The 14,993-nt window shown below is 39.8% G+C and overlaps 2 protein-coding genes across 6 annotated transcripts in view; one reads left to right on the forward strand and one right to left on the reverse strand.

The window, feature by feature from the left end:
* The window catches only part of LOC141402023 (uncharacterized), a 162,036-nt gene that overhangs the window by 4,904 nt on the left and 142,139 nt on the right, over nucleotides 1-14,993 (forward strand). The gene's annotated exons all lie outside the window — the stretch shown is intronic.
* On the reverse strand, nucleotides 658-14,551 carry LOC141401380 (uncharacterized). Of its 5 annotated transcripts, none has more exons than XR_012412324.1 (7): nucleotides 12,401-14,518; nucleotides 12,001-12,142; nucleotides 11,800-11,946; nucleotides 11,405-11,549; nucleotides 1,239-1,324; nucleotides 1,033-1,168; nucleotides 658-968 (listed from the first exon to the last, which is right to left on the reverse strand). XR_012412324.1 is itself a non-coding variant. In XM_073981555.1 (7 exons), the coding sequence occupies exons 3-6, from the start codon at nucleotides 11,849-11,851 to the stop codon at nucleotides 1,073-1,075; spliced, it is 378 nt and encodes a 125-aa protein (XP_073837656.1). In that variant the 5' UTR covers nucleotides 11,852-11,946; nucleotides 12,001-12,087; nucleotides 12,401-14,551; the 3' UTR covers nucleotides 658-968; nucleotides 1,033-1,072. The 5 variants fall into 5 exon arrangements, 4 of the variants coding, with proteins under 4 accessions (XP_073837656.1, XP_073837655.1, XP_073837654.1 ...); XM_073981555.1 differs by having other exon boundaries at nucleotides 1,240-1,324; nucleotides 12,001-12,087; nucleotides 12,401-14,551; XM_073981554.1 differs by having other exon boundaries at nucleotides 658-1,168; nucleotides 1,240-1,324; nucleotides 12,001-12,087; nucleotides 12,401-14,551.

The raw sequence follows: 14,993 nt of genomic DNA on the forward strand, positions 1-14,993 counted from the left end.
TCTGTACTTAATTTTCGTCAATTTTGAAATAGGTTTCAAACGTTGGAATGTCCGCCAAAGTCGTGGAAATTTTCCCTATGCTCTATTAAAATGCGTAATGCATAGTGCCATTTACAGGTCTAGAAAGTGAACCTCTATGTATAAAAAAAATTGTGTGTGGAAGGGATGTAACGCCCTAATTGTCCTAGACAGGGTCTATATAAAAACGAATGCGGAAGCGACAGAGGGTGTTTAATTACGAATAATTTCATTCTCTTTTCAAATTATGATGTTTCATTTCTTCCGTTAGAATGTCATGTGCGTTGTAACTGACAATAGAGCGGCATCTAGTAGTTAGTAGCTGAATACGATCAGCTGAGATTTTGCCTTTCGGAGTTGTTTATTTACCTCCTGTCAATGTCAATTGAATACTTCCTTGTAGAGTTGCTGACGTGAATGACAAGAGGAAAACTGAGATGGAATGTGCCCGATGGAAAATCTTTCTTTTCCTTGGTCGATCAGCTTAGCAGCCGGAGGTGAGAAAGAGGAACACACGAAAAAGATTTTTAAGCCGAATCCCCGAAAAGAATTGAACACGCATACAAACCTTTGTATCGTACATTGATACAAAGTAATATCCTAAGATTTTGATTAAAAGCGAACAAAATACAAATTGGATTTTTATTAGTATTTAAAGTTTATTCATTTTAAATGAAAATAATTATTTGGTCCAAAAATAATAAACCTGAATTCTTTTAAAATTATTTTGGATCCATCAGAAAAACAAACCAAACAAAAAACTAAAGAAAAAAAAAGCTAAAAAGTAATATATGCAAAATACGATACCAGCAGCTCACCTCCTCTGCTACAACGTGGGATATCTTACAAGCATCTGCATCGGCGGTGCACAGGTGACTTGCTTCAACACTAATACAAAAAAAATACCTTCCAAAACTTGGACTGACTGACGAAAAGACCAACATTTTAATCTAAAAAAAAGAGGAGGAAAATAGTTAATATTGTGTTACACAAGGGTAGGCATTTGTTTAATACTTTCCGTTTGGATCAAATTTAGAATCCAGTCCCCCACCAGTTAGATTGAGCTCATTCTAGGAGGTAGGGTTTTGTGAGACACGGGGCGTTTGTTCTCTAGTGAAAAGATGCCGTCCCTTTCGGCGAGCCAAATGTCCTAAATATTGAAAAAGAAAATCAAATCCTTAGTTTTTTTAGATTAACAATAAAAACACACATATACTTAACTTTACATAAAACTAACGTAACGGCTAGAAGCAAAAAGTCCTCCAACGAACCTGGTGCCTCATCATCCCCATAAACAGCAAGATACCTGCAACGAAATAAGGAGAGATTATAAATTACTGATTACTTGTTGGGATTGGCTGAAATCCGATCGAAAGTTGCAATATGTCCAATATTAGTAGTTATTATTTGACAAAAAGGCATATTCATATTTATTTACGATGTTTTGCTTAAATATTTACCTTTGTTCTTCATTACTTCCTTTTTTGTCTGTAATTTTTTTATTTAATTTTATCAAATTCACTGAGATGTAACCTGAATACCACAATAAATATTTGAAATGATGCTTATAACGTCGAAATTAATTTGGTTATTTCTTTGTAAGACCATGTAGATCTTACTAAACGAAAGGAGATAGGAAAGAGGGGGTAAGTAAAATGAAGAAGTACGATAGGGGCAACGGAAACAATCGTCTGATGTTGCTACGGTGGAAATCTAGTTCCAGAGGGTGGGCTACTGTCTCGTCATAACAGCAGATGAGACTTTCTCTGTTATCTAAGGTATGTGTGGTGCTAAATTCAATTTGGGTTGTTGTTGTTTTCATACAGAATTGTGGGTTTTCTCTTGGGCCAATTTATTTAGTTGATTTTATCTTTGAACTTAGACTGGCATGATGATTTTCTTGTGTCTGTCTCATTGGGTAGGAGTCGCAAAGAACCCCACCGTCCGACGAGCTTTTGCCGTGCCATACGCGACCATGCCAGCACAGCGACACCTAACCACAAATAGCCTCCAGTGTTTGTAATCTCGACCAGGACAGGACAGAATGGCGCCCAGAACGTGGGGCCCAAGAAGAGAACCTTTTTATTAGTTAGGGTCATTGTCATTTCTAGTTAGTTGGTCACGAGAGGTTATCTCGGTATTCCTTGTTGGATGCCAGTAATTAGTTTTGACAGTGGCTGCAAAAGCGCCTAATTCGTACTAATCTAGGACTCATTCGAAAGTTTGTGTATAGATAGAGAATGATGACCATAGGGTAGAACGGAATTAGGGAAGCTTTATACAGTAGTTACAGATAATAGTAGTTAAAGGATTCAGAAAGGGTTTCTTGGAAATGTTTAAGAGACCTTTGGACCCGGTATGGTTTCATATGAAATTTTGCCGTGTAGCCAGGAATCTCTTTGATATTGAACAAGGAACTGCGAGTTATCAATATTCTTCCAACGGTTAAGCCTACATCTAGTCTTGTTGGTTCGTAACAGGCAGAACCCAATCGCTAGTTTAGGGTTATCTGTAGAGGGACATACCGTACAATAGTTAGTTTAAATAGCCTAATATTAACCCACCTAAGTTCCAAAGAGATATGTTCTAGGATTCATAGCAATTGGTCTCAGGCCTAGCTAAAGATTATCGAATATTCTTGGGAAGACTTTAGGTGAGGTTTTTACCATTAATCAAACAGTGTTAGCAGCACCCACAACCTGTAATTAAAAGAGTCTAGCATTTAATAGAGCGCCTTTAGGTGTCTTTATTAGTTATTTATTATGTACCCTTCATTTTTATTATTCCCTCTTGGAAAACCTATCTCCTACAAGGCCAAATTTTAGTAGTTTTTACACATCTCAGATTGTTTTAAAGTTAATAAAACTTGCTTTTTCAGAATATCGTTGAGATTTTTACATTTACGCTTGGATATACCATATTATCATTTCCTGTGTAGTGCGATTTCATAGAAGTTGAATTTTGGTGTGAGTGTGTGTGAGTTTTTGCTTAGTCGTTAGGGTTTTAAAGCGTTAATCTATTCTAGACAAAGATATGGAAACCAGGTCTAAGAGTAAGGAACGAGCAGAAACGGCAGCCAATACTTTCCAAGCGGCTGCTGGTCCCGTCGTGAGCGGTGTAGTATTAAACCCCAACAATGCAGGTTCGACAGCTGTACCCGCATCATCATTAGCTCCACCGGTTGCCAGCGATGTGTCACTGAGTTCTGAGGCATTCAACGACTCCATACAGTCGCCAGAGTTTGCCAGTCAAACAGCTCGAGATATAAGAATTGACTGCCGGAAAGAGAAGCCTGGATTGACTCTGGGATCTGTGCAAGATCCCGAATTACAGTATGTAATTGCTTCAGTGGAAAGAGCACAGGAACAGTTGTTGAGGAGTGTTGAAGATATACGTCGGTTACATAGTGATTGGCAGCGGAGGCTGAGTGTGACACCCGTACAGGGTACAGTGGCAGCTCAAAACAAGGATTCTGGTCCGATGACAAATAGCCAACCGACTCGCAACAATCGGTACCAGGTAACGGTAGGCCTATACCACCACCGACGGGTCCTCCACCAAGAGTCAATAGCCGTGCTCAGGATCAGCATTCCAACCAAGCGACAGGAACGGGCAATTGGCAACCGTCCCCGAACTTCAGCTACCCGTCAATGTCACCTCCCGGTCCTCGTTTTAATTTGAAGAAGTGGATTTGACGGAAGTAACAGAACGGTAGACGCCGAAGACTTTATTTTCCGCGTCGAGTCTCTAAGGCACGACTATGCATACCCATTCGAGGAGCTGATCAAGGATTTTCCGCAGCTATTGGACGGGCAGGCTCTCGATTGGTATTGGCAACAGAGGAGAATCGCCCCGTTTCAGAGTTGGAGTGACCTTAGAAGTGCCTTTTTGTCGCAGTTCCGGCGATTCGAGTCTGAGTTTCAGATACAGAAAAAGATTATGGACCGCAGGCAGCAACCACAGGAATCTTTTGAAGATTTCTTTAATGCCGTACTGAAGCTCAGGAACCAGCAAAGGGTGCCATATTCTGAGAACGACTTGGTAGAGATCATGAAGGGGAATCCTAGATCTTCGTTGGCAGCGTTAATCTTTCCCATAAGGATACACGGCCTAAACCACTTCCAACAGGAAGTTAAAAGAGCTGAGAATATGCTTTCCAACCAAAGACAAACATTCCAGCAACGTTCCTACCCGATGCAAAGAGTCCACGAGCTCTACTATGAGGAGCCGCACATGGAAGAGAGCAGGGAGGAAGTCAAAATGGAAGTTGATGCGATTAGGGATACAACAAAGTATACCTGTTGGAACTGCAAAAAGCCAGGCCACAGCTACATCGAGTGCTCTATTCCTATAAGCAGAGTTTTCTGCTTTCGGTGCGGACGAGAGGGGGTATTAGCACCGAAATGCCCGAAGTGTCAGGGAAACGGATCACGGAGCGTGCCTCGGACTGCAGAAGCTCGCTCGACACAGACGGAGACCCCGCAGCAGTAAAACCTGATTTTTCGACAGCCGACCTTTCCCCCTTATCGACGACGAAAATTCTAACCAACCCCATTAAACAAGCTATGAATGTAGAACCGAAGCTGAGAGAACTCAAACCCTTACACATACGCAAGAGAGAATATGAAGAAGCTAGGGCAAGGATCTTTGGTCAGGTTTCTTCGAAAGTTAGGAGGGCTCGAGAACGCTATCAGCGAAGAAAGCAGCTTCGGCGAGAGATTGCCTCGGCGGCGCTATACGAAGGTAAAGACACTCGCTTCTACTCCCGAATTGAGATTCAAGGTGTTGAGATTGAGGGACTTTTGGATAGTGGGGCCACTGTAAGTTGCCTAGGTAAGAATTGTCTAGAGTTCGTGGAGAAAGTTGGCATTAAGTTTACAAATTTCTATTCTTTTATAAAGACGGCGGATGGAAGTCCCCATCGCATTGTTGGCCGAATAACAGTTCCCATTACATTCAGCGGCAAAACCAAGGACATAACGTTTTTTTTGGTCCCCACTCTCAATCGAGAGTTGTTTCTGGGGGTGGACTTTTTGAGAGCCTTTGGGTTCTTTACCTCAGTGGATAGTCTCACCACCAACAGTGTAAGCTTGTGTGACGAAGCAACCGCGGGAACCAGTGATGACAAACCCGTCCATATACTGTCTGATTTCCAGCGGCAACGTTTGGAAATGATTGTGGCAAAATTCCCATGCTACACTAAGAAAGGTCTGGGAAGGACGAAGTCTGAGGTCCATACCATTGATACTGGTAATGCAGTTCCGGTGAAGAGCAAGCATTACCCAGTATCTCCGGCTGTGCAGAAACTCATGTACGCGGAGTTGGACCGGATGTTAACCATGGGAGTAATTGAGCCGAGTGAGAGTCCGTGGAGTCACCCAGTGACTCTGGTTCGCAAGGGTGAAAAGAACCGACTTTGTTTGGACGCTCGAAAGCTCAATGCTCTCACGGTTAAGGATGCCTATCCGCTCCCGCACATTGAGGGTTTGCTCAGTCGGCTGGGTGATACTTTCTTCATTTCAAGTGTCGACCTGAAGGATGCGTTCTGGCAGATACCTTTAGATCGGCCAAGTAGAGAAAAGACTGCGTTTACGGTGCCGGGGAGACCACTGTACCATTTTACGGTCATGCCCTTTGGGCTGTGTAATGCAGCTCAAAGGTTGTGTCGTTTAATGGACAAGGTGATCCCCTCAGCCATCCGAGATCGCGTCTTTGTCTACTTGGATGATTTACTGATTGTATCTCCAGACTTCGACACCCACATGGAACTGTTAGAGCGAGTAGCGAAACTCTTAGATGAGGCAGGGTTGACGATCAACGTTGCCAAATCTAAGTTTTGCTTTAAGGAGCTTCGTTACCTGGGTTACATTGTTGGGGGAGGAGAGTTGAAACCTGATCCAGGCAAAGTGGAAACCATAACCAAGTTTTGCTACCCTAAAACCGCGAAACAGGTTCGAAGTTTCACAGGCGCTACCGGCTGGTATAGGAGGTTTATACCGAACTATGCCACTATCGCTGCGCCAATATTCGAAACCTTGAAAAAGGGCAAGCAATTCAGTTTTACGGAAGAGGCAAAAGTGGCATTTGACAGGTTGAAGAATGCCCTTGTAACCAGCCCAGTTTTAACACATCCGAACTTTGAGAAGCACTTTTTCGTTCAATGTGATGCTTCCGACCTCGGCATTGGAGGAGTCCTTTTCCAGAAGGATGACGAGGGCGGAGAGCATCCCATTGCTTATTTTTCACAGAAACTGACGGCAGCACAGAAGAATTACTCCGTAACAGAACGGGAGTGCCTGGCCGTGGTAATGGCAGTAAAGAAGTTCCGTCCGTATATTGAACTGATGCCCTTCACTATAATTACTGATCATAGTAGTCTGAAGTGGCTTATGTCCCACAAAGATCTTAGTGGACGACTTGCTCGATGGAGCCTACACTTACAAGCCTTTTCTTTCGATATTGAGCATAGGCAAGGTACTAAGAACGTCGTGCCCGACACTCTTTCCCGTTATGATATGGAAGAGTTGTCCGCAGATTTAAATGAACTTATAGATCTAAACTCAGAGTCGTTCACGTCTGAATCTTATAGAGAGCTGATCGATACAGTTCGTAAGAGTAGTGAGAGTTTGCCAGATATCCGAGTTATAGATGAATATGTTTATAAGCGCACACAGCACTACGATGGCATACCGACTAATGAAGATTTCTCCTGGAAACTATGGGTTCCCCAAGAATTGACAACAGGTATTATAGAGAAAGCCCACTGTCCTCCTCAAATGGCACACGGGGGTTTCCACAAGACATTGAAGAGAATAAGAGAATATTTTTATTGGCCGAATATGACCATTCAGGTTAGGGCGTTTGTACAAAGCTGCGAAACATGCAAATGTACTAAATCTGCAAACACCACCCTTCGTCCTCCAATGGGTAAGGAGACTATCGTTGAAAGACCGTTTCAACGGATCTATATCGACTTTTTAGGGCCTTATCCCCGCTCAAAGGACGGAAACTCATACATTTTCATTGTACTTGACCATCTAAGCAAGTATGTTTTACTTAAAGCCATGGCTAAAGCCAGTGCCAAACAAGTTATAAAGTTTTTAATAGCAGAGGTTTTCCATAAGTTCGGTACCCCCGAGACAATCGTGTCTGATAATGGGCAGCAGTTTGTAAGCAAGGAATTCCAGGAGCTAGTGAAGACATTCGGAGTCCAACACCTTAGAACAGCAACCCACTCTCCCCAAGCTAACGCTTCGGAGAGAGTAAACCAGTCCATACTGTCCGCTATTCGCTCCTATTTGAATGGAAACCATCAAGAATGGGATAAATACTTATCAGAAATAGAGTGCTCGCTGCGATCATCAGTACACTCTGCGATCGGGGTAACCCCATACTTTGCTTTATTCGGGATGAATATGATCGGACATGGGAGTGTGTATGCACTAGCGAGAAGGTTGAATACGTTAAATGATCCCGAAAGTAATATACTGCCTAAATCTGCCAAGTTAGAAATTGTAAGAAAACAGATACAAGATAGCTTGCATAAGGCCTATTTAAGTAACGAAAAGAAGTACAACACGCGAAGTAGGGTTGTTAAATTTATACCTGGCCAGGAAGTATACAGAAGAAGCTTTCAGCAGAGTGATTTCAAGGCTCAATTTAATGCGAAGTTAGGACATAAATTCATAAAGTGCCGAATAGTGAAACCTGTGGGGAATTGCCTTTACGAGGTCGAGGATCTAAAAGGGAAGTCTTTGGGTGTTTACCACGCCAAGGATCTTAAGCAATAGGTATGAGACTTGGTGGAAAATTTAGGAAGAATTCCTCTCTTACTCAGTTTTCAAGGAGATTGGTATTCGATAGAGGGATATGACAGAACTTACGACCTTAGGACGCAAAGATAGGAAATAGAGTCCACCAATGGTCTAACATAACATACCTTTCTTTATATGATATTAACTCAATAATGTCCCAATCGATTTGCCTCTAATCTCAGTTCATCATCCTTTACGACCCTAGGAGACCAGCGTTCTAAACACTACAAGCTGTAGCCAGAAGTACGAGGTTAGAGTACGATGAGAAGCTTCCCGTTTTGCCGACTCTAACAATATGTCTACGACTTCCAAACAGTCAACTTGTGACTGTCCTTGACCATGAGTGCACTTCCCCTTTCGCTACAGTAGTAGCAGTACCCGTTTGAATCCATGGCACGGGGCAGGGAAATGTTGTACACGAGGTCGCGGAGCTGTTGGTCGTCGATTCATGACGTTAGAGTCTGAAAGTGGGGAGACAAGATCAAATACACCTAGATGTATTTGAAATGCCAACGTATCTAACACTCTGACTAAGGCGTAGGTCTACTCACTGATACCCCCAAAGCCAGGAAAAGGAACAGTTTTTTTAAGCATTGCGTCGTAGGTACGATAAAAGTAAGGTTTGTAGGGTGGGATGTAAAACCCAAAGTTTGATTTGGGGCAGAGAATTTAAACACATTGCTAGCTGACCTAGCGAACTTTCGCGTTCAAAAGAAAAAGTAATTTTCTCGTTTGTCATTTTTTTTTGTCTTTGTGAGTGACTATATTTCCTATTCTCATGAAGCAATACCCGAGCCCCAGGTATCCAAATTGGAAGAAACAAAAAAATGCTATGTATATATAGCGATCTCAGGAGTGTATAGGAGAAATATCAATAAGTATGGCCTCGCAATTGTACGTCATCAAAATGGTCTTACATGCATTCTTAGCAGGGTTCCTTGGATTAGTTTGAAGGATACAAGGGCCCAGAGCAACTAACTCTTTAATATAAGTGTTTGCAAACACCCCTCTAAATTATGCATTGTTGCTCTTTGATTTCGTCTCAGACTCTTACAGCTTTATGGAATAAATATGAAACTTGAGGATTTAATCTACAGTTCTCTAGGAACCTGCTTATCCCAACAAATAAACAAATTTATTTGTTAGTATTCGCTCACCGGCTGGGAAATAATAATCAGGCAAGACCTACCAAGAAGAGGAGATTCCGTGCTTAAATTGAATATATGACCATGTAGTTTCGTATATACCGATATTAGCAAACCCCAAAAATAGGAAAAACTTGAGCAAGATATTAAGAACAAATTTGAATTCGCATTGTGTGGTTGGAACAGTAGGTGCCTGCTACTTCTCTGGCACAAATGGAAACCGGATTTTTATCTACCCCGTTTGTCTTCACCACATTTAGAATTTATTAACTCAAAAATTAAAAACGTTGTTCAAATATAAGAGTTCGGTTCCTAATCTTTGCAATGTTGTGCTAAGATAGTACTTTGCGTACACATAGAACATTTTAGATTTCACGATCCATATTTTATGGTAATCTAGTACACTCGGCCTTCACCCAATGATTCATACTTCTCCATATTATCCACCCTGTAGTACTTCTCTTGCGATCTCAGTTCGAATTTCCAAAAACACGGTCTGGTCTGCCGCATACGAACCAAGAGTGTCCCTCATCCCAAAAGTTACGATTCTAGGTTGAAAGGATCATTCACTTTTCAGCCATCATATACAATAGTGATAGAATGATGTGGTTCATGTGCCATTATAACTTTGTTACAAATGGTCCAATAAACACTTATTTGAAAAATTGAATTAAAACAAATTAAAAATACACTCTGAAGCAAGTTTGCTTACGAATTCAAAATTATTAATAACTAATGTGACAAGTGTTATCTATTTGAAATACTTTCAAAATTTGTTTTATTTACTTTTTAGATATTCCTTGTTTTTTTTTTTAAAAGGACAAAAATTTCCGTCAGCCTTTTAAACATAAGATAGAACTCGCAATATTTAAGATAGAGTCATATAATTTGGTACATGAATTCATATTACCCTCAATACCCCAACGGAATGGGTGAAATCCTTCCCCAAGAATTTGCTGGTGCCAGACCATGCTTTGATATAGCTTTTCGCTATCTTTGGAGGCTTTAGCCACATTATTCAGCCACGATGTGATTTTCATACAATTACTTTTATAATAATATTATATTATGTACCTATATAACATATTTTAATATACTGGTTGTACCACATCCAAAACAAGATATACATTATGGAACCACTTCAAAATGTAATCATTCATTCTGCCTGCTTCCACATTCCTTGGTGATTCCTTATTCAAATATTCTCTAACGCACTTGTGTATAGTTCCAAAATATTCCTTTCCAGCTCAGGGTCGCAATGTCTATGCGCTGTTTATTTTTTTTGATGCAACGGATCCATAGAAACGTATTGGAGCCATGGCAACTTCATGTGCTGCCAAGTGTTTTTTTTTTTGGTCCCTGAAACCCTGGGTTCCATTTCCTTCAAATTCTTATCGGCTGATTTATTGACCTATTCAAGCATTCGCTCTGCATCATCGGGGGCAGGATACAGTTTATCTTTAACATCAATTGAATATGAATGAACTAACATAGGCACTGGAGAGATGAACCAGTGACTTCAGATTCTTAATGGTGAGCCCAGCTAAATAACACGAGGTCTGTCGAACAAATGATTCATATCGCTCCTCTCAGAAATCCAATGATTATTAATTAACAACTTGTGATCAGTATCTGAAAGTTCTAAATTCTCTTGGCTCACACCACCTGGAAATTTTTGGCTGAACGACTTTCCAATTTCATATCTGTAACTTTATGGAAAACTGAACTCTATATCTAGTAATGTGTTTTAAATATATTTGTATTGATTCATTTGTCAATCTTGATAAATGTGTACAAACAACAAAACGTTTTGACACAATAGGAGCACCAAAAGAACAAATTGTAGCCATATGTTTGTTCTGACCTGCCTTGCAGTGATGGCACCATGTTGTTACAGGTCATATTCCGTATAAATTTGTAATGCACTATATACGACGTGGGGGCAAGAGTATAAGCTATATTGCCTTAGGAGTGTACAATTCCTCAATCGTTTCCTCTATTGGATAATCGCATCCATTGGCGCTTTCCCGTCCCAGCATCAGGAAGACTGATGAAATATGTTTTCGCGGTAGTACTTCAGTACATCACACAGTAATATAAATATAATACAGGTCAGGTCCAAGAACCCAATAGCCTTCAGAAGAAAAAACCTATACAATACTCCGAAGAGTAAACGCCGAAGTATCGGAGACCTTTACAGGTGGTAATTGTTCTCACATTGTATACTCCCACCATATACTCCTTGATTTTGGGCCATCAGTGGAAGGAATGAAAGAAAAACTATAGAATCATTCATTTCTATTACGCCCTAGAGTTTCTAAAAATTATTTTGCTCTTAACCGGGAAGTAAATCTTTATGCAAATATATTACCACTAGACAAAAAACACTGTAATTGCTTAATAGAAGTAACATTTGTCTGTACTCACCCGATAATATAGCGTTGATGACGACGAAGAAAAAGTAGACTTTTTGGGTGTCTGGACGTAGAGAGGTTTGCAACAGGGGCATGTATAACAAAAGAGGATTCACTGCCAACATCCTTTAGGGGTATTCCATGCCAAGCAGATGAACCTAAAAGGGAAAGATTGGTTTAATATACGCATGTCTAAAGTGCATATATGGTTTTTACTCAGTTCCAGAATAAAGCACTAGCTTGCTTTCTGGAAATATTTGGGGCGAATGTCTTTGTTAACTGATACCGGTTAAATTCTCATTTTTAGAAACAACATAACATTTTTGATGGAGAAGGTACACTGTCACCACTGAAGGGGCGTAACCTTTTCCACCTTCGTACAACAAAATTAGGCCCAATTATAACTACCTGAAGCGATATTCTCCATGTCCAACTGGTATCGTTCCGAGATTGCAATCATTTAATTATTTGAGTGTGGAAGGGAAATAACGAGCCTCTCAAGCATAGTATATCGGATGGCACCAAACTCAAAGCATAGATAGTAGTGGCCCAAACCTGGCAAAGAAAAATTATTAAAGACGATTATGGAAAAAGTTTTCAACGACTCACCTTCAAAATAAAAACCTTTAGAAAATGTCTTTAGTTCCGTAAGCATTTAGAGGCAGGATCTCTAATAACGTTGACCACTATTTTCTGCTGCAATTTAGTCCAAGAACGGGAAGACAATTCATGTTATTGTTTTAGGCTCTTTCTGAATGACGAGAAAAAAAATACTATTAGTTCCTGTTATTATCATTAACACATGAATGATTTCTGTAGAAACATACACTCGTATTTTTTTCTCACACATATTTTTTTTAGTATTGGTAAATTCCTAACGGATAGTTTTTTTTTGTTATAACAACCCCCCCCCCCCCCCCCCCCCACACACAAACGCTTCTTTAGTGACCTTCAATAGTAATGATTTTTTTTCAATTCTTTCTGTCATCATAATAGTGTATATACATACCGTTTGGAAATTATGCTATTGATCTGAACGACAATCGGCCTACAATAAGCTGCCGAAAGCAAAGACTCACTACGATCAATTTTGGAGTAGTGACTTTTTTGTCTTACTTTCCTAACGATGTTCTTTAATGAACCATTGATTGTAACAACGAAATATGTGCGTACACACACGTACATATAAATTCCGCTTTAGCTTCTTTTAGCTCGCAATCCAAGTCTTTTTCCGGAATTATCTTTTAGTTAATCTTGATATTCACTTTTAAATTTCGTGTTAATTATAGCTGCCTAATATTAATAAATTTTGAGTAAGAAAATAGTTGTTAGATAGCCCAGACGTTTAGGCGTTTTCAATTCCTCTTTTGTTTTATTACGTCCTCCTACTACTAACAATTGATATGAATGATTTTTTTTTTAGTAGGTAGTGATGTTAATTTAGGTAAGATACCGGTTATTGGAGTATACCTTGAATAACCTTCCGCAACAGGGTGATTCGTGAAAGAGTATTTTTAGCCACTGACACCAAATTGAAACGCGCTCGCACAGTGTTCGGAGAAAGAAAATGTTTCCAATAACTTGGACGCACTTTTTCCCTCCCATCCTTTGGCAAGGATGTCCCAAAGGATGGTTGGGTTTGTCATGTGCGTTGTAACTGACAATAGAGCGGCATCTAGTAGTTAGTAGCTGAATACGATCAGCTGAGATTTTGCCTTTCGGAGTTGTTTATTTACCTCCTGTCAATGTCAATTGAATACTTCCTTGTAGAGTTGCTGACGTGAATGACAAGAGGAAAACTGAGATGGAATGTGCCCGATGGAAAATCTTTCTTTTCCTTGGTCGATCAACTTAGCAGCCGGAGGTGAGAAAGAGGAACACACGAAAAAGATTTTTAAGCCGAATCCCCGAAAAGAATTGAACACGCATACAAACCTTTGTATCGTACATTGATACAAAGTAATATCCTAAGATTTTGATTAAAAGCGAACAAAATACAAATTGGATTTTTATTAGTATTTAAAGTTTATTCATTTTAAATGAAAATAATTATTTGGTCCAAAAATAATAAACCTGAATTCTTTTAAAATTATTTTGGATCCATCAGAAAAACAAACCAAACAAAAAACTAAAGAAAAAAAAAGCTAAAAAGTAATATATGCAAAATACGATACCAGCAGCTCACCTCCTCTGCTACAACGTGGGATATCTTACAAGCATCTGCATCGGCGGTGCACAGGTGACTTGCTTCAACACTAATACAAAAAAAATACCTTCCAAAACTTGGACTGACTGACGAAAAGACCAACATTTTAATCTAAAAAAAAGAGGAGGAAAATAGTTAATATTGTGTTACACAAGGGTAGGCATTTGTTTAATACTTTCCGTTTGGATCAAATTTAGAATCCAGTCCCCCACCAGTTAGATTGAGCTCATTCTAGGAGGTAGGGTTTTGTGAGACACGGGGCGTTTGTTCTCTAGTGAAAAGATGCCGTCCCTTTCGGCGAGCCAAATGTCCTAAATATTGAAAAAGAAAATCAAATCCTTAGTTTTTTTAGATTAACAATAAAAACACACATATACTTAACTTTACATAAAACTAACGTAACGGCTAGAAGCAAAAAGTCCTCCAACGAACCTGGTGCCTCATCATCCCCATAAACAGCAAGATACCTGCAACGAAATAAGGAGAGATTATAAATTACTGATTACTTGTTGGGATTGGCTGAAATCCGATCGAAAGTTGCAATATGTCCAATATTAGTAGTTATTATTTGACAAAAAGGCATATTCATATTTATTTACGATGTTTTGCTTAAATATTTACCTTTGTTCTTCATTACTTCCTTTTTTGTCTGTAATTTTTTTATTTAATTTTATCAAATTCACTGAGATGTAACCTGAATACCACAATAAATATTTGAAATGATGCTTATAACGTCGAAATTAATTTGGTTATTTCTTTGTAAGACCATGTAGATCTTACTAAACGAAAGGAGATAGGAAAGAGGGGGTAAGTAAAATGAAGAAGTACGATAGGGGCAACGGAAACAATCGTCTGATGTTGCTACGGTGGAAATCTAGTTCCAGAGGGTGGGCTACTGTCTCGTCATAACAGCAGATGAGACTTTCTCTGTTATCTAAGGTATGTGTGGTGCTAAATTCAATTTGGGTTGTTGTTGTTTTCATACAGAATTGTGGGTTTTCTCTTGGGCCAATTTATTTAGTTGATTTTATCTTTGAACTTAGACTGGCATGATGATTTTCTTGTGTCTGTCTCATTGGGTAGGAGTCGCAAAGAACCCCACCGTCCGATGAGCTTTTGCCGTGCCATACGCGACCATGCCAGCACAGCGACACCTAACCACAAATAGCCTCCAGTGTTTGTAATCTCGACCAGGACAGGACAAGAACTTGACCATTTAGCAGAAGTGCAACGTTGTGTTTTCGCACAAAGTGAAAGATGTCAAATTCTAATGAGAATGTACTAAAAATTGGCGCCACTTTGCAGTGTCCATCGTTTGTTTTTATTCTCTCTTTGGCTAAATAAAAAGTTGTCATTCGATTTTCGTGGATTGTAGTAATATCTTGGATTTTCGTCC

Source organism: Musca autumnalis, unplaced genomic scaffold (genome assembly GCF_047663935.1).
Source record: "Musca autumnalis isolate F117 unplaced genomic scaffold, ASM4766393v1 scaffold_4, whole genome shotgun sequence".
Lineage (NCBI taxonomy): Eukaryota > Metazoa > Arthropoda > Insecta > Diptera > Muscidae > Musca > Musca autumnalis.

What these genes read in the sequence shown, in the direction of transcription:
- LOC141401380 (XM_073981555.1), bottom strand. Translation starts at nt 11,851, where the DNA reads ATGATTGCAATCTCGGAACGATACCAGTTGGACATGGAGAATATCGCT. An exon ending in CATCAACGCTATATTATCGG is followed by an intron (nt 1,325 to 11,404) that starts GTGAGTACAGAC and finishes ATTTCGTTGCAG; the next exon opens with GTATCTTGCTGTTTATGGGG. An exon ending in TTACGTTAGTTTTATGTAAA is followed by an intron (nt 1,169 to 1,239) that starts GTTAAGTATATG and finishes TTCAATATTTAG; the next exon opens with GACATTTGGCTCGCCGAAAG.